The sequence below is a fragment of the Apodemus sylvaticus genome, chromosome 7 (genome assembly GCF_947179515.1).
Source record: "Apodemus sylvaticus chromosome 7, mApoSyl1.1, whole genome shotgun sequence".
Classification (NCBI taxonomy): Eukaryota; Metazoa; Chordata; class Mammalia; order Rodentia; family Muridae; genus Apodemus; species Apodemus sylvaticus.
In genome coordinates, this window is record NC_067478.1 from 83,982,230 (window position 1) to 84,005,220 (window position 22,991).

At 46.7% G+C, this 22,991-nt stretch overlaps 1 protein-coding gene across 6 annotated transcripts in view; it reads right to left on the minus strand.

The window, feature by feature from the left end:
* Positions 1–2,548: 2,548 nt before the first annotated feature.
* Smim35 (small integral membrane protein 35) overlaps positions 2,549–22,991 on the minus strand; it is a 54,542-nt gene continuing 34,099 nt past the window's right edge. For 4 of the 6 annotated variants that reach the window (XM_052188466.1, XM_052188470.1, XM_052188469.1 and 1 more), the window contains exons 2-5: positions 10,045–10,161; positions 8,822–8,855; positions 7,785–7,918; positions 2,549–2,671 (exon numbers count right to left, since the gene is read on the minus strand). In XM_052188466.1, the coding sequence (XP_052044426.1) occupies positions 7,819–7,918; positions 8,822–8,855; positions 10,045–10,161 (251 nt within the window). In that variant the 3' untranslated portion in view covers positions 2,549–2,671; positions 7,785–7,818. The other 2 variants (XM_052188472.1, XM_052188468.1) reach the window with 2 other exon arrangements.

Sequence of the window (22,991 nt, forward strand, 5' to 3'; positions counted from 1 at the left end):
GTCTAATTATAAGAGAGGACACAGCCACGGGGCAGGGCTTTAACTAGAAGCATTCTGATGGATGGGGAGTTGAGGAGCAAGGCTCTGGCTCGTCCAGTCCTCACCGAGGGCCTTATTCATTGTCCACAGGTACCTTGGCTACGGTCTCAGGGATAGAAAGAGATCCCTCTGGTCTCTCCCTCTTATGAAGACACTACTCTCAACATGAGGCCCCATACTCACAAGGTCATCTAAAAACCTCCACAGGACCCCAGCATCACATTGGGGGTTAAGGGCTTCAAGACTGAGGGGTGAGGGCCACCAACATTCAGTCCATACAGATGCTTATACATATATATTGTGTAGGGGCAATGGGGACCAGTCAAAGGATGCTTCAAACAAGGGGCAGAACAGGACAACAGGCTGGAGGGGCTGCTGCTTGAAATTGATGGTAAACAGTACATGATATGGGCCTGGAAGGGAAAATGTGGCATGGAGAAGTGGGGCTGTAGGGATCCCCAAGATGCTGAGCTTGATATCGTGGTATGTCACACAGAGGAAAGAACTGAAGTAGCTCTCAGGATGGCCCTAGCACTGGGTTAGGGCTTGGAGCTGGGGATTTCAAGGTGAGTGCTCTGTGTTCTCTGTGAGACTTGCATCCTAAGAAGATCTGTCATCATGGCATAGAGACAAGAAGACAGGTCTGAGAGGATCCCTGGCCATCTACAGCCTGTAAACTCAAGCTATTCCCCTGACTCGCTATCTAGGAAGAGTAGACAGCCATCATATTGGCCCACAGTGGCAGAACCATGCCTGAGTTCAGCATGGGCACAGCAGACCATGATCCTCGGTCGGGCCTCAGAGGTCTTTCAGACAGTCACAGCCCATAAGCAGGGTGAGGTAACAGCCAAGTGCTCCCTTCAGTGACTCATGCCAACTGCAGAGTCAGGCATGAGCAAAGGAAGGGTAGACATAGTGCCATCTTTCTCCTGCTGCATAATCAGCTCTTTAGAAGAGCTGTCCCACCCGTGGCCTGCAGCTACAGAGTTGCATGATGTGTGCCCAGGACCCTTGCAGCCCTTCAGCCTCTCTGCAGTACTTACAACTCCTAAACACAACAGTTCCCATCCTTAGCCCCTGTCCCGACTGCCCTGAAAATGCCTCCCGTGGAGGACCCCAACGACTGTTTCCATGATTCCCCATCCGCATCCATTCCTCCAAGGCCTTGGTGGTTCAACCCTTCCCTTCATGCCTCTAAACTGGAACCATCATTGTCTCCTCATTTTAGATTGCCTCTGCTGGTTCCCATGATGGTTAACAACAACCCCTGTCACACAGCCATGGGAACCGTGCAGACCTTGCCTATTGGAAAAGATACCATCAGATGTCTCCTTGTTGGTGGCCTTGTAGCTCTCCCATCCTGCTTCCTCCATGCCTATCCATGCTCTCTGGGACCGTTTGCTGTGGCAAACGGTCCCAGAGAGCATTTCTTTTTTTCCCCTCTGGCATCCCTCACCACTAAATAATCTTCCCTACTGTTGACTAGGCTGAGGAGTTGAAAATGCAAATTTGAGGTCTGAGTTCCACTGGACAGGACAGCTTGTAAGACAACACTCAAAGCTTCTGCTCAAACCAGAAGGTTCTTCAAGACCTCCCTGCTACTTCCTGTCCCTTCTCATCTCTTCCCTTTCACAGCCTCACCCCACCAGCTCTCACACCCACCTGCTTTCCCCCAACAAACTGGTGTGCATGCCCCTGGCCCCTCATGCATGCCAGTTCCTTGTCTCCATGTGTTCTTCGTCCACTTTGCTGTCTCAAGGCTGCCCAAGTGCCCTCTGGAAAGCCCCTCTGAGCCATTCAGACCCTGCATGTGCTTCCAACGTGTGGCCTGCCACTATGTGGTTATGGTGAAAAGGAAATGATAAGTGTTGTCGCTCTTGGCGCCCCATGCAGCTGCCATGATGTCAAATACCTCATGGCTGCTAGGTGCACACCTGCTGGACTCACTGGAAAGAAGTGAAGTATGTGGTATATTAACTATGATAAGCAGGGGTGGGAAGCCTCAGACATGGAATCCATGATGGGCAATACAAGATGAGATCCCAGGATCTGAGGCCAGCAAAGAGTCAACATAGGTAAGAGGGCCAGTGCTGTGGAGCCTGACTGGTACAGAGTGGAGGGTGTGGAGACAGGGCAAGCACGTGATGCCTGTTCACTCTGGCTAACCAACTTACCACAGCAAAGCGATTGGGCTGGAGAGGCTTCAAGAGAAGCTTGAGGGGACGGAAAGAGTGCTTTGCAGGATGCTAGGTATGATCTGCTCTTTGCAGATGAATCTATCTGTACCTTGGGCTTCTGATCTGTCACAGAGAGATAGTCATCTTGAAGCTTGACTGATTTCACTAGTTCTCTGTGACGTTTCATTGAAGGGTCTTTACCCAGCATTCATTCCAGTTCATTGAGGGCAGAAACGCCTCTTGATTTACCTCAGTGCCCTCTCCACCCAGCCAATGCTAGTGCCTAGTAATGAGCACTCTATAAACATCTGGTGAATAAATGAACGCACGAATGGACAGAACTTTTCCATTCATGTCAAAGAAGCATTTGAAGGTAGGTGAAAGCAGTTCCAGGAGGAACGAGATGATTATGACGTTCTGAGCAGATCAGGTGCTTGGGAGACATCACCCTGAACCTAGAAGAGAGAGAGCTAGAGGTAACTGATTGGCAACTTGATTTCAGTTTTGCTATCCTCACTGCTTAGTCACATGAATTTGTGATTGTTCCCTTCCCCGCTTTCTTCACCCTACAGCTCCTGTGTAGTGTAGGACTTAGGGCTGCAGACCAAACATGAGACATAAGAGAATACAACCAGGAAACTGAAGTGAAGGGGTGAATGAACACATTCAGGTGTATTCACATGCTTTTTGGGCAAACATTCATTGGGTACCACAACACTAAACCTCCTAAGACAGGCAACTAGACATGATCCCACCAGTTGGCTCAATTTTGCATGCATGCATGTGCATGTGCATCGACCCACACCCATACCCACCCATCCTCACACCCCACACACCCACACACCACACCCACCCACACACTGTCTGCCACCCTCACCCCAGCATGGTGGAACTGAAGTTACCCACTGTGAAATAGCCTCACAGCTGGAAGCCTCAAAGTTCTCAAGGCCAATGCCAACCTTGCACAAACAAGGTCCCTGGGGCCCAGAGAGCCTCAGCCCATGATCTTTAAGGAGAAGGGCCAGGCTTAAAATAGAAGAGGAGGGACTTCTTCTATTTTTCCACCCACCTTTCTCCCAGAAGCCCTCTGCTTGTGCACGGGAAGACTTATCCAAGGCTTTAGGAACGGAACCTAAGCCCATGGTTCTGCAGGAGAAGGGTGGATGGGATGTGCTGGGGATGGGGAAGGGCAGGATCTACCAGGGTTTTGGTCTTCAGCATGGCACTCCTACATTGTTTTGTTGGTTTGCTGTTCCTCTGGGCAGACAGAACATTTTCACTTCTGGTCCCCAAGTGTGAGAATTCACCAGGCCGCTGGCTTCCTGTTTTGCATTGGCTTTACACTGGGGTTTTGCTCACTAAGCAGTTTTTAAAAGTAAAATAATGATACTTCCATCTCCTGCTGTGTTGTCCTTCTTAAGCCCCTGGAGCATAGGAGGGGCGCAATAGACTGTTCTCCTAGGTCCTGTCACCGGATCCTATCTACTGTCACCGGCTTGGGGGAAGGCGAGGAAGACTCAACAGATATGCTATGGCTTTGAACATGCCTTGGTAGAAAAGCTTCCCATCAGTGTGTGCTCTTGTCTAGAAAAGTGTCTGATCACACCACAAGCATGGGGAGGATGTGGCTGAGGATAGGGAAGGAGGAAAGATGACAAGTGCTGGTTTTGAGAGCAGCAGGCATGGACCAGGCTTAAAGCATCGTGCAAGATGTCCTCCAGAGGAGGAGGAATCCTTTCCCTTAGATTCCTGAGTAGTTCCTGCCTACATGACACACATACATGTACACATAAGTGTATGTGAGGCACAATAGGGGACTTAGAAGAGATGTAAGGTCTAACTCAGCCTGCTAGAAATGCTTGTGAGACAGGAGAGATCGGGTTAATCTCCAGAGAGACTAGATTCCCCCTGGAGACTTAGCCCAGTCCTGGAGGAGTAGAGAAAATAAATGGATGAGTGAGTGAAGATGTGCGAGCCAGAGAGTGTTTCCAAGTAAAATCAGATGAGAACAAGGTTCATGAGCCTCCACAAGGCTCCTGGGAAATGTGAGCTATGAGCGGGAGGAGGAGTGGCAGAAAGGGGTGACATGGCGATCAGAGAATAAAAGGAAACGGAAGGACTGGGAAGTGGATGAGGCAGAGGCTCAGAGCTGAGATGAAGCCTAGGGAGCCCTGAGCCCTGAAAGCCCCCATCCATCACTGTTGGGGATGAGCAGTTCACTGGAGGGAAGATCCAGCTTCTTGGAAGCTGGGGATCAGAGAGCAGCTGCCCCTTGGCCGGATGCTCTAAGCCAACCACCAAGGATTTAAGGAACTTAAATTTAGCTCGCTCCACCTGAATGTCTATTTTCCCAACCTCTGTCTCCCTACTGCTGAGGCTGAAGTGATGCTGGGTACCTGGAACCCCTCCCCTGATCAGTCTGTGCTCTTTCAGGTATTGACGAGTCTAGAGATGATCCAGTCAATACCCACCAGATCTCTGCAGGGTGTAGGAAACAAACTGTATAGTGGTTAAAGTCCTAGACTACTGGCATCTAGGGGGACCTCAGCAGCTACCTTGTAACAACCAGCTCCTAAACTAGAGTTGACACTTCACATTGTGATTGCATACTTTCACTATTTACTGAGAAGCTGTAGAGATCCCAGACCACAGGTATGTTTTTAATAGACAAGGTAAGAGCCAAGAGTAACCTTCAAGAAACAGTCTTATCTTTTGCTTTCCCAAGGCGAAAATCGACGGTCAAATAAGTGGTGTGAACAGCCTTAGGGACACTCAGCACTGCAGGACAGAATAAAGAACCAGAGCCGTTGCTACAAGAACCAGTCCTTACCCTGATAAGCCCTGAGGTGAGCCACAGATTCTGTTCAGGCTCCAGCACAGGCTGTGAGCAGCAGGCAGTCCTGAGCAAAGCAAGCTAGCTCTGGGACCCTCTCAGTCTCCCTATGGGTAAAATGGACCAATAATAATAATCTCTGTGTCACAAGGCAGCCACAAGGCTCAAGATTCAGAAGTATGCCTAACAATACACTGTGTAAGCAGTCTGGTCTTCCTCAGGCTGCTGGGCATCCTTTTCTAGAATGCCTTCTGTTTCTTCTCTAATCAGTGTCCACTTAGTAAGCTTATTTACTGTGCTTTACTTGAAGGATTGCTAGGGACCTCTGGCCACAATCAGTTCATCCAGGTCTGGGAACAGGACATGTGGAGGAAACCTGTTGTCTACATGAGGGTCAAAATGAATGGTGTCTGGTCTTGAGTCCTAAGATGAGTCTCAGGAAAGATGGGATAAAGTTCAGAGAGTCTGGTGTGGACAGAAAAGTTGGGAGTGCAGGAGAAGAAGACATTCTAGGCTGGGCATAGCCCTGGGCAGGAAATTTAAGAAAAGGGTAAGATAGAAAGTGTAGCTGGTAGCCCTTGGCACAGCAGGCTCTCCAGTGGATAAGGGTAGAGGAGCGATAGGGAGGCCCTAGTATAGCCAAGGAACGGAGTGTCCAGTCAGTGCCCCGCCTCAGAGACCTGTTGGTTTCTAGTCAGTCTGAAAAGTTGTAATCTTCCCCTTTTCCTAGGGTGTAGCCACTGTCCAGAGTGAAGAAAACTGCTTTACCATGGGCCTGAGGAAGTAAGGGAAGCAAGGGGGTGCAGAGGGGACATGGAGCACGTCAGTGGGCTCAGAAAGAGGAAGCAATGTGCTCTCGCTTCTGCTTCTGGGGATGGGAAATACCCACTATTCTCCCAGTCCTCAGCAGATGTCCTTGTCCTCACCTGAAGCCACACCACCTGGGCCCAAGACTACCTGGGGTTCAAGGCTCATTCTCCTTTCAAGTATCCAAAAGATCTACCGAGTCCAGAGCATGTCCAAGGGGCCCAGTGGTCCCCACAGATCGTGCCAACAAGCACAGAGTTGAAAGTGTTATTGGGGTTGCAGAGTCTGTGAGTTCAGAAGTGGGGTCCAGCTTGCAGAGTTGGTATCCAAGGAAGAAGAGAGCCAAAGGCAACAGTATCCCCTTTCTCCATCACTCTTAAGAGTTCTTTGAGAAAGGGAGAGGGGCCCAAAGCCATGAAGAGTCGCTCTTCATATTTAACAACTCAGGAAAGAAAACCCAGTCAAAGGCTTCCAAAGCCTAAGACTTGGTGTGTTGTGTCCGAGGCTAGCTGAGCTGGGAATAAAAAGGCCCCCACCCCCGGCAGGAAGCAGGAAGGACCTGCTAGGCCTGGCACATTCCCTCCTCCACAGTTCTGCTATAGGCCAGAGAGAGAACGAGAAGAAAAACCAGAAACACAAAACACAGGGGCCTCAATAAAAATGAGGGTAAGGATGGCAAAATAATGGCCAGCCCTCCCCTTCCTGTCTCTGTTTTGGCCTCAGCACAGGCCCCTTATGGCTTTCTCCATTCACTGCTGCTCCAGGGATCCAGCCTTTCTGGATGGAACCGCTTTATACCAAATACTTGCTGCACTAAATCTAGTACCAGCTCTGCATTCTGCCCAGTGGGTCACAGGCAGAGCAAGAAGCGGTGACTCCGGAGGTAAAGTGTTCTACAGTCCTTGTCCTTCACTGCTTTGCTCTGCCTCAACCAGGCGCCTCCTGTGGCCCCACAGCTCCAGCTGCTTCCTGCCACATAGGGTCAGCTTTGTGCGGGACAGCAGAGCCGGAGAGTAGACCTCACCCTGGACACCAGGGACACCCCAGATCAGGAGCCTAAGCAACAGGGACATGGTTTCTAGACTGTTCTGCTCATGTGTGTGTGTGGGGGGGCACTGAGGCTTGTCACTATAGGGAAAATTAGTCAGAAGGAGACAGCAAAGCATGGAAAAGGCCCAAGCCAAACACAAAGGTGCGAAGGACAGAGTGAAGACCCTAGTTCAGCCTTCAGGGAAGTTGGCCACAGGTAGAAAGGTTAAAAAACATGTCTGAAATCACCCCTCTGACCACATGACTCCCCATTGAAAATGATTGGCTCTCCAGCTCCTGGTAGCAACTTTACAAAATGAAATGACGGGAAATTCCACACAAACATCTACCCTGTAGAGTCTTGGGGCCATTTCTACCCTGGGCTGCATTTCATAGGAGGAAGGCTGGCCTGACTGTGATTATCACACTGTGTCTGGAGGACATTTGCAACTCCTACAGGCTGGGGGGGGGGGCATCCGGAAATCCAGTTTTTAACCCTGGGGGACAGTTGCTTCTCTGTGTACCATGAGAGGACTGATAAGCCTGGTTAGGCTCATCCGTAGAGGCCTAACTCTGTGAGGGCTGGAAGAGAACCCAGAGAAGGCCCTTTATTCTTTTTTCTTAAAGCCAGGTCATGCTTTCAGGGCCCAGGAAGGCCAGAGGAGCTCATGATAATGACCCAGGAGCCTTTCCTGTGTGAAGAGAAGAGATACTGAAAAGAGAGGAGACTTGGGAGGGCTTTACTATGCTGGTCCAACTCTCCTCACTCTCCCAAGAAAGAGTAGAGGGATTGGGTCATTCATTTGTGTTCTGAGGGGCCTTGGACCCTTCACAGCCTGGACCCACGTAGGACCTTACTCCGGCATGGGACCCACTCAGTTCTCCTGTCTGCCACTCACCTCCCTTGTCCTTCAGAAGCTAGAAGCTGCTCCATCAGACTCTTTCATTGGAGAACTTCATGTAGCCGCCATCCGGATTGCTCATGTGGCCACTGATGGTAAAGGGTGGTCCCACCTCCAAGTCCTTCAGGTTCCTGAGACAGATTTCCAATAAAGCTGTTAAACCCAACCTCTCCCGGGGGCCTGTCTCCCTAGACTAGAGCCTACAAAGTGGATCCTAGAAGCAGAGGCAATATCTGAGCACTGACTCACTGACTTATCTTCCAGAATAAGATTTGTCTCAGTTCCCAGGGACAGAGGAGAAGCAGGCCTGCCCTGTGGCAGGGAGTAGAAGAAAGGCTTACCCTGAGAGGGCTTTCTGACTTCTGTTCCTCAGATACATGGCTTTCTTTGATTGCTCTTCTTTTTTGAATCCTATATTGTGCCTAAGATTGCTTTATATGCAGTCAGGCTTGTCTCCAGCGTAGACAGTGAGATGCTTAGGGACAGAGAATATGCCAAGCCATCTTTGAATTCTTGGAAATAAATACCATAAAACTGGCTATATAAGAAAACTTTCATGAATAAATAATAAACAGATGGATGGGTGAGTAAGTGAGTGGATGGATGGATGGATGGATGGATGACCGTGTAGATGAATAAATAAATGGATGCACACATGCATGGATAAGTGCATGGATTCATATGTGCATGCATGAATGGGTAGATTCATGAATGAGTAGTAGGTGGGTGGATGGGTAGATGGATAGAGTAGGTGGGTGGCACATAGATAAATTGGTGAGTAGTGGGTGGGTGGATGGATAGATGGATGAATGAGTGGGTAGGTGAGTAGGCCGATAGGTGGAGAGATGAATGGGTGGGTGGATGGGTAGATGTATGAATGAGTGGGAGGCATGTTCTCTGCCTGAGAGTGAGTGCTAAAGTGAAGGCTATCATTGGCGCTTCACATGGTACTGTACAAGTTTTACTCTGAGAGCTTCTCTAAATGACGTCTTTCTGGTTTGCATGGACAGAGCTAGGAAGGGAAACCTACTCACCGGATTTGGTATAAGTTGAAGACAAAGTTAGGCCCTGGGAAGACAAGCCAAAAAGAGAGTTAGGATCCTCCCCTCCCTGGGAGGGGGGGGGGAGCGGTATGACTAGCATGCCTCTAGGAACATCTGTTGCTTCCCTCACCCGCCCATAGTAGAAAAAGTCTGACCTCAGGATGCTCTACACAGTTCTCAAGAACCCTTCAAGGTCCTTGCATCAGGAGCTCTGATCACCCTGGGAAGGAAGCAGTTCTAGCCCAGAGCCTCCAAAGACCCAGTCCTAAGCCTTACTCCAGACTCCAACATGTTCTGACCCTGTGGTTTCTGATGGAAGCTGAGGGCCAGAGATGCCCCTCACCTGGTGCTTATCTAGCAACTGTGAAGCCCTGGGTTCCATCCGCAACACAGCGTGAGCTAGGTGTGGTCATATACAGCTGTGGTCATAGCACTTGGGAGGTGGAGGCAAGAGATTCAGAAGTTCAAGGTTATCCTTAGCTGCATAGGCAATTTAAGGCTAGCCTGGGCTAGAGACTATTTCTAGACACATGGGGATTATCACAAACAAACAGAGGCTGTCATAAACAAACAAATGGAGGCTAGGGCTGGACATAGACGTGGTGGTGATTGGCTATATTCCCAAAATCCTCTAGGTTGAGGCAGGAAGATGGAGAGTTTGAGGATAGCCTGGTATCCAAATCAAGACCATATCTAAAAGCAAGAAAAAAATATAATAACTACTTTATTCTGTGGAATAAGTACAATGGAAAAGCATGCAACTGGGAGGTTTTCTGTCAGCATCCCAGTATGCTGTCCTTGCTTCACCAGTTGAAAAGACCAAAGCAAATTCCAGAAGACACATCAGCAAGCTTGGGAGGCCAGGGGCAGGGTGGGGTAGGAAACAGAGACTACCATAAGAAATCAGCCGGGCACCCTGACCTTCTAGGCACTGCCTTGAGCCTTGGCAGGGGGATGGGTTAAAAACAAAAGGCAGGCTACTTCCTCCAGTGGGAGGAGCCTCCATTCTCAAGATAAAGACCCCACCTCGCCTTCCAAGCCTCACCTCAGCTGCTTAGCTACCAACTCAAATCTTCAACCACTGCAACCACCAGAGGAAATATTTTTGCATCCTGCTGTGCTGAAAGGCTTGCCACCCCGCCCAGCCTTGCCCAGCTCCTACAATGAGGAAGGGCAGGGCAGAGCCGGGGCAGATTGGCATGGGGCTCACTCACCGTCCCAGCAGTACCCACGCTGGTACCACTTGGCCAAACTGTAGCCTAGGATGGACACGAGCAGCAGTGACAGTCCCACTCCAAGGATCATACCCAGTGTGCTGATGGAGTCTTCACCTGCGGAGAAGCCATGCATTCTCACATCCCCTGTACCACAGACCCACACCACCTTCCAGTTTCCTCCTCACCCTCTTGCTACCCATCAAAGAGACAGTCCTGTAGAAGCCTACCAGGCTAGACTGGCTGGTTCACCCTAGCCATGCCATGGTGGAAATATCCGATATCTGAATTTTGTAACTATGTTCATGTCTGTGGTGAGACTGTTAGTCCCTTTACCCTTCTAGCTTACAACTGCTTTGATAGGATCTTCAGAGTGTTAATTCAAATAAGCAACAGCAATATTTCAGAATTGGAGATTCTGGAAACCATGGGTATTCTACTTAATAAAAGATGCTCTGCCTTTCTGCAGAAGAACCTGGGAGGTCTAGCCTCAGCATAATCATGGTGGCCAGGAAGCAGAGTCTGGCAACCCACAAGAGCACACACCATAGGATCCTGGGCCTCTTCCCCCTTTGGCAAAGTCCGTGTACCCAGTAGGCGGGGCTTGCACTCTGCTGGCTGTGTTCGCTTGCTTCCTCTTCTCTTTTGTGGTCTGAGTTCTTGGCTGAGTTTAAATGTTGTAAGGGTAAACCAAGAGCGAGAGACAAAGGGTATTTGGAAGTATACAAGGAAATGAGAGGCCAGAGCAGAACAGAGAGAGTGACCAGGCTTTGAGGTCAATGGTAGGCACACCATGAGGCAGTTCACCTGTGCCGGGGCGGGGAAGGAAGGGGAAGCTGTTGAAGTATTATGGAGCACTGGAATGATTCCCTGTGTCCATGGCCTGAGGGCCAGAGGCTCTAGAGACACTGCCACAAGGCTGGGAGATGTGTTGGTTGAACGCAGACACTGGGGGCAGGCTAATGTATGAAGTCCAGTCCCATTCTTTGCATATGGTGGGGGCCATTAGTCCCTTTGCCCTTCTAGCTTTCACCTGCTTTGATGGATTATTGAGATGACTAGAAAATGCACAGAGTTATTGGAATGATTGATGGGAGTGTCAGGAAAAGAGGGTGCTTAGGATTGGACCTGGCATGCTCTAAGTGCTCAATAGATGCTAATGATATCATTACCACCGCCATCCTATCACCATCAAATTCATCAAATTTGGTGCAAGTGTGCTGTTAAGTACATCACTGCTTGCTCTGCCCTTGACACTCTCCATAGCTCCTCCATCTTTCTTCTCAGTAAAATAGCCAGGTTAAAGGTAGGCATGGCGGAACTCAGGAGATGGAGACTCTGTGAGTTTAAGGCAAGGCTGGTTTATATATAGCAAGTTCTAGAATAGCCAGAGCTACATAGTGAGAGCCTGTCAAAGCAAGAAGAAGACAGGCTAGTTATTCTCCACTCCTGAAGACAGAGTGACTGTCAAATGCATTCAGGATGGGTGCCTCTTTCCAATCACATGTTTCAAAAGCCCAGACTTGTACAGACAGGCAAAACAGTCACAGCGTGGACAGGAGGTAAGAAGATTGGCCCCATGGCCATGTTAGAAACGAATCCCTAACTTAGGAAAAAATCAGGAGGTGGAGGAAAAGCACTTTACAATAGTGTCAGTGGGTCCCAGAGAGAGGATCCATGCTCTTTACCCAAAGATTGAGCCCCAAAGAGACAGAAGAATTCCCAGACTGAATTGTGGGACCCCAGAACTAATCAGAATCCCAGATAGACAGTCAGAGCCCACATAAGAACAGCATTAGGGTAAATGGAATCTCATATAGCCTTAGAGAGCTGCTATACCTTGTCACAGCCTAGAACAGCAAACAGTTTATTATCACCAAGAGAGGCAGAGAAGTCACAGGGCCCCATAGGCTCTGAAGAAGCCACATAGAGGGGCCCCAGGACACTGCTGTAGCACCTTGTCCAGTTGGTGCTTAAACCTATTACTGTGGACATCGCCATGGGTGTTGATGTGATCCGAGGACACAAGGGACTTTTTATTACTCCTCCCAGACACCTTAACTCCCCTAGAACAAGGGGGAAGAGGCATTACCGAAGAGTCTGACATCTGTGTAATTAAGAACAAAACTAAACATTAGATTATAGGAACAGCAAAGTCACATTTTTTTGGCACATATGAGTTTGTCAACTGAGATTTGTACCTACTACTGATAGTTCAATAGTAAAGATTACAAATATCTCAGAATATCAACCTTACAGAAGGGCTTGGTGGAGTGTACTTGCTATCTTTGGTACTTCTGGGAGTGTGTAAGGACATAGCAGTCATTGCCTATCCTCTTGAAGCAGAGAATGGCCCTTGTCAGACACCCAACCTTCTGGCCCCTATCTTGAATATCCCAGCTCACAAAACCATAAGCAACAAACTCCCACTCCTTACAAATTGTCCAGTATCAGATACCAAAGGGCTACACCAGGCAGAGAAACATTGAGAAGCATTGACCTAGAAGTTGCCTCTGTGGGGACAAGAACAGGTTGGGAGAACTGTGAATAGCTCTGTGCTGGCCCATGAGGCTCCCAGCCATTCCACACATACTTGATGTACAGGTACACATGTTACAGAAAGAGAGGAGACAGAAATCCTTGTCCTTGTGGAGAATACACTCCAGGGGAAGGAGATGGCCAATGAGAAAGAAAGAGAGAGAGAAAGAGATAAAGAGGGGGAAGGAGGAAGGAAGGAAAGAAGGAAGGAAGGAAGGAAGAGAGAGAGAGAGAGAGAGAGAGAGAGAGAGAGAGAGAGAGAGAGAGAGAGAGAGAGAGAGAGAGAGAGAGAGAGAGAGAGAGAGAGAGAGAAGAAAGAAAGAAAGAAAGAAAGAAAGAAAGAAAGAAAGAAAGAAAGAAAGAAAGAAAGAAAGAAAGAAAGAAAGAAAGAAAGAAAGGAATTTAAATGAGATACTCAACAGTGGTGTGTGCCAGGGACAACACATAGGGCAGAAGAAGAGCTGAAAAGTCCCAAAGGGCTCGAGAGTGGAGTTTAAATAGAGTGCTTGGGCAGCCACAGGAAGAAAGGCTGATGAGGAGACACCTAAAGGAGATGAGAGGAAGATATCAAAAGTAAAATGTCCTCAACAGAGGAAGCAAGGAGCTCCAAAAGGACTGTGGCGCCCTATGTGGTGAGGAACAGAGAGGCAGAGTGGGTATCAGGAGCCACAGTGCCTTGGAGACAGGGGGAGAACCTGACCTGTTTTCTGAACAAGATAGGTAGTCAGCACAGGACTCTGAGCAGAGACCATGCAAACACAAAAGACCAAAATAAAAGCAAATTCCCCACATTTGAGGGGACACAACTGCTTGGAACCTGGCCCCAGTGACATACAGTGCCTTAAACAAGTACTTGGAACCTGATCCCAGGGACCCATAGCATCCTACAGAAAGGGCCAGTCTTAAGAAAGGCAACTTTCACTCCACACTGGATCTCTTAGCAAGCTAGTGAGATGCCCACCTACATAAGAAGATAGACAGTTTATAGATGACCTATGAGATAAGGCCAGATAATTGCCCTTCCACCCAGCTGTCTTTAAGGACATGATTGATGGAAAGCTGACCCCAACTATTGACAAGACAGAAAGGGGTGACACTGAAAATGGCAAGCAGCCGGGACGTTTGGCAAATACTCAGGCAAGAAGTGAACACGAGAAGAAATACAAACAAGGATCCAAGGCCATCACAAAAGCAAGGTAGCTGTTCCAGATTCCTTTCTGTTGCTGTAGTAAAATACTCTGACCAAAAGCAATTTAGGTGAAGAAAGGTATTTGACTTCCAGGTCACAGTTCAACACTGAGGAAAGTTAGGGCAGATACCAAGGAAGAATGCTGTTTATTGGCTCATTCACCAGGTTCTGCTTAAATTTTTTATACATCTGAGGCCTAGGTATGTTTCAGCCTGTAGTGGGCTTGGCCCACCCAGAGCAGCCGCTAATCAAGGCAATCTCATTGATATAGCCTCAAGCAAATCTGATCTGGGAAATCCCCCAATTGAGCCTTCCACAGATGGTCAACTCTGGACTGTATTGGGGTGACACCTGAAGCTAACTAGCAGAATCATCCATGAGAGACAGGACAGAGATCCCAGAAGATCATCAATGGTGGTTGACCAAGAGTGAAGGCATAGGGACAGCCTTCACGTGTTAGTAGCACTAGTGGTGAATGTGGAAGCTGGAATTTTGAGGGGATTTATTACAGAAAAGTGATAAACACCAGAAGGAAATCACTAATAGGGAAGTGACTGACCTAAGGTTCAGTGGTGAGGAGGGAAGGAGGTTCCATCTCTGTTCCTCCTTCCGAACCATCCCCACCGGTGCCTGCTGAGATTGCTTGCAGAAGCACTAGTTACTCTTTCTTCTCAAATTTTCCAGAATGTTCCTTCAGTAGACATTTCTTACTTAGCCTATCTTTGATTCCCTTAAGTTTCTACTGTAAAATATTCCTGCTCTAGGCATACAGAAGAGCATGGTAGCAACAATGTGTTCACTTCTAATCGCCAAAGATTCTATCATTTCGCCCTTCTTGCTTATTAAAGACCTCAAGCAGAGACCATAACTAGTCAATGTGCCAAGGACAAGCAACTGTGAGTGCTGAGCCCTCAGAGGGACATCTTGAGGAACATTGTCTAACAGGGAGGTGGGGAGCATGTAAGACTACAGACTGTCGCTGTGGAACCCTGTCTTCTGGATGTGCTGTGACTGTTGTTCTCATAAACCCACAGCAGCTGTGGTCACCTGCACATGATCAGGACAGCTAAAGTTCCAGCACGGAGTGGGGAGGAACTCACCAGGCCCTAACCCTAACTGATGAGCAATTGACAGTTTATAGTTTCTGGAGAAAGATTATTTGTTCCTCTTTGGGGATGTGGATACTCGTAGGTTGTCCCTGCTCCAGGGGATGGTACACATGTGGGCATGTTGTCATGGGTAGAACAAACTGGACTTAGTGGATTGTTACACAAGAAAAAAAAACAAGAGCATGAAGTTGTGAGGTAGATGCAGTGGGAGAATACCAAGGGAGAGTTGGGGTAGAAATAAGGGATTGAGATATCATATTTTATTCTATATATGTATGAAATTCTCAAAGAATGATTTATTTTTAGATTTAACTTTTAGAATAGTCCTTCCTTAGTTTTCCCTCTCCAAAATTCAGTACTTACTTTTTCTATGCATAATTTCAAAGCTGTCTCTTCATAGTTTTTACATAAATTGTGTAAAAACAATATTGTGGCCGTTTCCCCACTAGCCATTATGGAGTAATTGAGGACCAGATTCCCTTCCTATCTTAAATGACTAGAAGTCCAAATAAAATATATAATGGGTGAGATGTTCCAAGTGGTTCCTGGGAGAAGACTGAAATGACAGGGACCCATCTATCGTCAGTGCTCCTGCCACCCTTCCCCCACGGCCATGACAGACCCAAACTGTGAGTCCAAACAAGCCCTCCGCCCTTACACAGCCGACAGAAGGCGGCAGGTCTAACACTGTTTTCTGTGAAGATGCAGAAGAAAAGCAATCCAGCAGCCATGACAGGGCTGGTGGGAGAGAACTCAGATCCCACTTGGAATCTTCCGGAAAGCGCTACAGCTCATCGTCAGAAAAATGAAGGGTTTCCCAGAAAGTAGAATTAAACTCCATTTTAACTTTTTATTAATTTATTTATTTAAAGGCATGCAGGAGCTTTCACCTGTCAAGCCATTTCAGCAACCTTAATTTAGGGTTTTACATTTAAAACTCTATCTAGTCTTTGAGGCGGCTGTGCCAGGAGCAGGGACTTGTTTGTTCATTCTGATGTGTTTCTTAGTTTTTATTTTTACCCAGACCTCAGCTTGTGGCCTGTGACCTATGGGAGATCTGTCTGTCTCTTTCTGTCTCTGTCTGTCTCTGTCTCTGTCTCTCTCTCTCTGTGTATGTGTGTGTGTGTGTGTGTGTGTGTGTGTGTGAGAGAGAGAGAGAGAGAGAGAGAGAGAGAGAGAGAGAGAGAGAGAGAGAGAGAAGCAGAGAGAGTACAGTGTGGAGACCAGAAAACAACCTTGGGTGTTATTCTGAGGTACAGCCCACCTCATGCTGTTGTTTGCTGTTCCTTGAGCAAGGGCTCTCACTGGCCTGAGGCACACTAAGTACTCCAGGCTGGCTGTCCAGCAAAACTTAGACATTCGTCTATTTTCACCCACCACCACCACAAACAGCCCTGCATTTACAAGCAAATATCAACACCACACGCAGCCCTGCATTTACAAGCACCCACCAACACCATGCCCAGCCCTGGGTTTACAATCGACTCCCCTCTACCCCCAGATCTTATGACATAGGCCTTAGAGATGGAGCTCAGGTTTACATACTTGCCAGACAAACGTTTTGTGAAATGAACCATCTGCTCCACCCCTGTGGTGATTAGTTTTGATTGTCACCATCTCAATCTGTGCTTCCTGTCTTACAATTTCCATGTAGGTTAGAACCAGCTCACGGGTAACAATGTCAAGTAAATGTAAGTGGGAAATGGAGACTTTTTATGATTACCGAGTTACCAGTTACTTACCACAAGCACGGCACGAGGGAGGGAGTCGGCCACCTTAGGACAGTGAAGCCCCAAAGACAGAAATCTCAGTGGATGTGCCCTGTAATATGTGTCCACTGGGTGGTCCACTGATAACCCAGATTGGGACTATGATTAGACATGAGATTTTCCTCTGAAATTCAGAAGCCATCGCTCAGGATCCAGCAAAGTCTGCTAAGCCTTCAGCAACAGCCCTGACTTTCTGCACCCAGGGAACATTTGTCTACATGCTCAAGAGGTCTGTATAGAGTTATGCAGAAAGCACTGGGCAGAGAGTGGTCAGGGCAAAGGAATCCTGACTTTATAACGACTTTATAATGCATGGTCCATAGTGGGCAGTTAACCACTCTAGGGACCGTATTTGCTACTGAAGAAGTACAGGGAATCAGAGTCGGAACAGAGGAACTGAACCAGTCTAGGATTTGAGAAAGGCCTCCTTGACTCCGACACATAGGCAACACAGCATAATGTGATTTTTAAAAAAGCATAAAGCAGCCTTCTAGATCCAGAAAACAGCATGGAAAAATTGCTTGCATTAGAGAATAAAACAATGGATGCATAAAAAAATATTGATAGGCTACTGTGTGAGTCTGGGGCATACACTGATGTTGGCATATGGAGTAGGGCTGGGTATGGAGTTTGGCTGGTATGGATTAGGGGCTGGGTGTGGAGTTGTGCTTTGTTTAGAGTAGGGTTGGGTGTGGAATAGGGCTGGGTGTGGAGTGGGGCTCAGAGAGGACAGAATGAAAGAACATGAAGAGATTATTTCATCTGGCCTGGTCTGTGGTCTACATAAAGGAGTTCTACTTTGTGAGAAGCCATTTAAGAAGGTGCTGGTACAAAGTCATGGCCAATCATGTCCATTCTAAAACCTACTCTGCTGCTGTGTGTAGAATAAATTCTACAGAAAAGAATGAGAGGTCGAGTTAGAAGGAAAGAGGAAATGGTGATTGACCTTAGGTGGTGATCTGTACCACAGGATGCCGAGATCAAATGTCAAGTGACCAGACATCTGGCAGATGGCTTTAGTGGGAAGATTCAACCTTAAGCCTTATAATCGGATAACTGGGAAGCAGGATCAGCCCAATGAACTTACAGCTTAAGAGGGAGGGAGGGAAGAAGAGGAAAGGAAGAGGGAAGGTAAAAGAAGAAGACCAAAAACAACTCAAAATGTAAGAAATAGAAGAAGGATGAAAGGAGGAGGGAGAGGAGGAGGAGGAGGAGGCGAGGAAGAAGAGGGGAAGGAGGGGGACAAAGCAGAGGAAGAGGGGAGAGGAAGAAGAGGGGGGAGAAAGAGGAGGAGGGGGAGGAAGAGGAAAAGGAGGAGGAGAGATAAGATTCTGGCACAAAAACGTGAAGATTTTTTGCTCTCAGTGAGACAGATAAGACTTATTTTTTTTAACAGCTATTTAAAGTTTATAGGCAAACAGCAGATGAAAAATATCTGTTCTAGAATATTTGTAAGAATTTTTCCATAACATTTTTATGATTATTTGGAAATTTCACATCACAAACCCTGGGCATATTCACTTCCCAAATCCTCCCAGGTCAGTCCCCACCCCACCCTTGGGAGACCCCCCCCCAAAAAAGGAAGAAGAGGAGGAGGAGGAGGAAAAGCACTACTAATCACAGTCTTAAAGAGTTCCCTTCCATGGCGTTCTGTCTATGCTGTTACTTTGGGGGTGTGGGAATAGGGGTTATCACAGAATCCTTCTATGTCTCTCTTCCTCAACTCATCAGCATTGCTTCGAAAGTAGCTTCTTTGTCCTTCACCATCAGTGGGAGCACTAACTGGGCCTGTGAGAATTTGGTAGGAAAGGCAAGAATCTCCCATCTCTGTCTCAGCTCAGCAGAGTGGAGACATCACCCAGACGGCTCAGCCCAACACTCAGAACTCACTGTGCAGTGACAGCCACAAGTCATGGAAAGAAAGGAGCCTGGACCCAGAACCTCTGCAACATAATATCCAGAATGTTCTCTCTACCAAGATGGAGGACTGCCAATGCACCCAAAAGATGGGGAGTCAGACTGAAAGAAGGATCTAATGTTGGACTTAATAGACAAATGTTTTCTTTGCTTTTTTTTATGGAAGAAAGACCTTATTTTGGTTTATAGTCCATATAAAAAGTTATAATAATGAGGGACTCATGACAACAGGCAACCAGAGCAAGTAGCCAAGAGATCACATCTTCAACTGTAAATAGGAAGGAGAGAGTAAACTGGAGGTGAGCAGGCTATGAACTCTCAATGCCCACCCCCGGGTGCACTTCCTTCAGCAAGGCTGTGTCACCCACATGTTCATGACAACACCACAAACAGCACCATCTGCTTGTAGTGGGTTGGTCTGATGCTGCTTGTATTCTAAATTTGTATGTTTTATTATATTCAACACAATATATATTTTTTATACCAATCATAAAAATGATGGACATATTATTAAGTGCACATACAAAGATAAGGTCTTTTTGTTTGTTTGTTTGTTTGTTTTGTTTTGTTTTTAGTAGATCTTAAAATCTTGGCTCTTACTGTGGTACAAACTCAAAATAAGAACAATTTTTAGACATTGGAGTTCACTGTAATAAGGCTGTACTTCAATGTCCCTTACATCACCAAAGGACTTTACCTCATAGTAGCTAAGAGTTGACAGTTCTGCTGTGCTAAGGAATGAACTGTAGACACAATTATTTGGATACAGACTTCTTGCTATTGTCAAAACTATTTGACTTGAGTGATTGTCATCATTCTCGGCCCACAGGGAACAGGTTACATTCATTTAAGAAATGGTGTATTAAGATGGTCTATCCATGAAGTCGTTCATCACCTGTTTCAATGAACAATGGTTCTGTTTGGAGGATGGCACAGACATTAGGTGAAGGTAAGATTCGGGTTCATTGGCTGTGATAATTTTGAAAAGCATTCATCTCAGAAAAAAACGAGTAACTTATAAGGTCCTCTTCTTCCAAATTGATACGATAATTATCAAGCAAAACATTCAGTCTCACTCTTTGTTGTTCTCTTACAAGCCACGTCCAAAATTAATTGTCTACATTTCTTTTGGCTATATAAGTAATTTTGAAATATGTAAGCTGTTCTGAAAACCAGTTTTTTTGGTCACCATAATTCTTTCCAGAATGAAAGTGGGACGTGACAAAAGAAGTAACAGAGACTGTGGAGGGCGTCTGTTGTCACGGCATTGCAGAACCCTGGAGGCTGAGGCAGGAGGATGCCTTGTGTTTGGGAGTTTCAGGTTAGCCTCAGCAAAACAATCACACCCTGTCTAAAGAATTAAAATTCTGTCTTGAAAATTACAGTAACTAAAAATAATATATTCACTGAAAGTATTCAACAGTAGATCCAAGCCAATAGAACAAATACAAAGAATAAGAAAGCTTGGAGTCAGCCAGGTGGCAGGAGGGAAATGTGAGGCCAGAGTAGTGCCTCAGCAGAACCTGTGTAATAGTGGTGTTAGAATCAGAAGAAAGGCCAGCGGATATCTCAAAGAACGCGTAAGATTTATGAAACTTATTTTTAAAAACATATAACTTACACATCCAGAAGTTCTAAATAAGAGATTTGTAAATAGACACATACTGGTAAAACAGTGCCAAAAATCAAAGATGTGGAACAAATAAAAGCAGAAAGAACACATCTGGGGCCTCAAGGGCAAGCAGGGCCCATGTGATAGCAGCTGCTTCCGAGTAGAAACAGCAAAGATCAGAGATACGGTGCTAAAAGGAAACCCAGCAGCCATGAGCCCTACGTTTGGCAAAGCCATCTTTCAATAATGAAGACAAAATAAAGACGAAACTTTTCAAGGTTAGAAAAATTACTGAATTTGTTGCTAGCTGGTCTATAGTCTAGACATTAATGAAAGGCTTTCTTCAGGCTAAGAGCAAATGATACTGTACAATCATTTGAATACCCACAAAGCAGCTCCACTGCGTAGTAGCTATCACCTCTGATTTACACGCAGAAGGCCCTGAGTTCAAGCCTCAGTAGAACTAGGTGCTGCGCTATTAATCTTAAATTCAGAGTATAGCTCAGTCATTGAGCACTTTGTGTAGTAGACACACACACACACACACCCTATAAACACAAATAAAGGCAATTCTGTAACTTTTGTATGGATGTGTATTTCTCTGATCTTCACAGGTATAGAAATCAAATGCATAAAACAAATTATCTATCATACAATGTTGGGGCCATAACAGATGGAAACATCCACATCACATCCCTCCCCATGTGCTTCAGGAAACATCACTGAAGAGGGCGTGGAAAAGATTGTAAGATCCAGGGTTGTGGAGGAGTGCGGTGAAAAAGTGTCGTCTAGACAGGACAGGGCTGTGGCACAGCTGTGGTCACCCATACAACACTAGCACAAGATCAAATCAGTCTTAATTCCAGCACAGACAAACAGAGAGAGGGTTGTAAAGCCCCCTCCCCCTCTGAAGAGCTTTGGCAGTTGAAATCTGCTAGGATCAGGAGAGCTAGTTCTCTTCAGGGGAGGAAGCAGAACCTGGTAGGTTGTGTGTGATCCAGTGGGCGGCCCCACACCCATGTACATAAAGATGGTGTTGGTTCTATTCAGTAAGTTATGAAAATAAGTCATGGGGTTGTGGGGAGGATTTGGATGTGTATGAAGTTCTACAAGATTAATGTTTTAAAAGAATTTTAAAAAGGTGGACATGGTGGTATGTGACCTGGGAGTCAAAGACAAGAAGGCCCTGTGGGCTTGCTAACCAGCAAGGCTGTCCAATTAGTGAGCTCCAGGTTCAGTGAGAGTGGAGAGAGAGGGAGAGGGAGAGGGAGAGGGAGAGGGAGAGGGAGAGGGAGAGGGAGAGGGAGAGGGAGAGGGAGAGGGAGAGGGAGAGGGAGAGGGAGAGGGAGAGGGAGAGGGAGAGGGAGAGGGGGGAAGAGAGAGAGGAGAGAGGGAGAGGGAGAGGGAGAGAGAGAGAGGAGAGAGAGGAGAGAGGGAGAGGGAGAGGGAGAGGAGAGAGAGAGGAGAGAGAAAAGAGAGAGAGAGGAGAGAGAGAGGGAGAGGAGAGAGAGAGAGAGGAGAGAGAGAGAGAAGAGAGAGAGGGGAGGGAGAGAGAGGAGAGAGAGACAGAGAGAGGAGAGAGGAGAGAGAGGAGAAAGAGAAAGGAGAGAGAGAAGAGAGAGAGGAGAGATAGACAGAGAGAAGAAAGAGAGGAGAAAGAAAGAGAGGAGAGGGAGAGGAGAGAGAGAGGAGAGAGAGAGAGGAGAGAGAGAGGGGAGAGAGAGAGGAGAGAGAGAGAGAGGAGAGAGAGAGGAAGAAGTTTCTTAAATCACCATTTTTCAATGGTCACAAGAAAAAGAACGAATTAATCTAGAGCAGTGGTTCTCAACCATCCTAACACAGTTTCTCATGCTGTGGTAATTCCTCAACCATAAAGTTATTTTGTTGCTGCTTCATAACTGTAATTTTGCTACTCTTACGAATCATAATGTAAATATCTGATATTTAGGGCATCTGATATGTGACCCCTGTGAAAAGGCCATTTGACCCCTGAAGGGATTGTGACACACAGGTTGAGATCCACTGATCTAGAGCAAGCAAAAAGGATGGAAAAATTGTTAGAGTAGAAGTTTAATTAAATATGAAAACAAAAGAGGCTGTTGGAAAAACCAAAAGTCAGATCTGTGAAGTAATTAGCACAACTGATAAACCTTAAACTTAATTAAGCACACACACACACACAGTAACAAGACTCAAATGATCAGGCTCATAAATGAAGAAAGGAAATACCACTGGCTGCATAAGAAAGGATTCCAGAGGAACTCCAGGAGCAACTGTCACCAGTAAGGTGGACAGCTCAGATGGAATTTGTCAGATTACCTAAAATGAATAAAAAAGAATGCTTCCCATTCTTGTGACCTTATGCTCTATGGTCCTAAGGGGGAAAGGACATGCTTCCTTTTTATTTTCTCCCCAAAGTAATATCTTTATTAATTATTTGGCACTTTCATACAATGTACCTTGATCAGACTCATTTCCCATTCCTCCTAGGTTCACCCTCCTACCCTTGCATTCCCCCCATTTCTCCCCCAGAAAACCCAAGTCCACTATGCATTGCCCATACTGACTTGAGCATGGTCAAACTCCCAGTGGCCAACCCCTTAAAGAAGACTAAGTCCTTCCCTATCCCTTTGCCAGAAACCATCAACTGTGAAGAGCTACACTTCATCATCTTTATCACAATTTTTAAGGACTCTCTTCAATAGCTTCCTGTAGGGACTGTTTCTTTTGGGGTGGGGGTGGGGGTCACAGAAGCAGTCAATGTCTCTGATTCTCCCTTATGATTCTGCAGTCATAAATGTCCCTACAGAAGA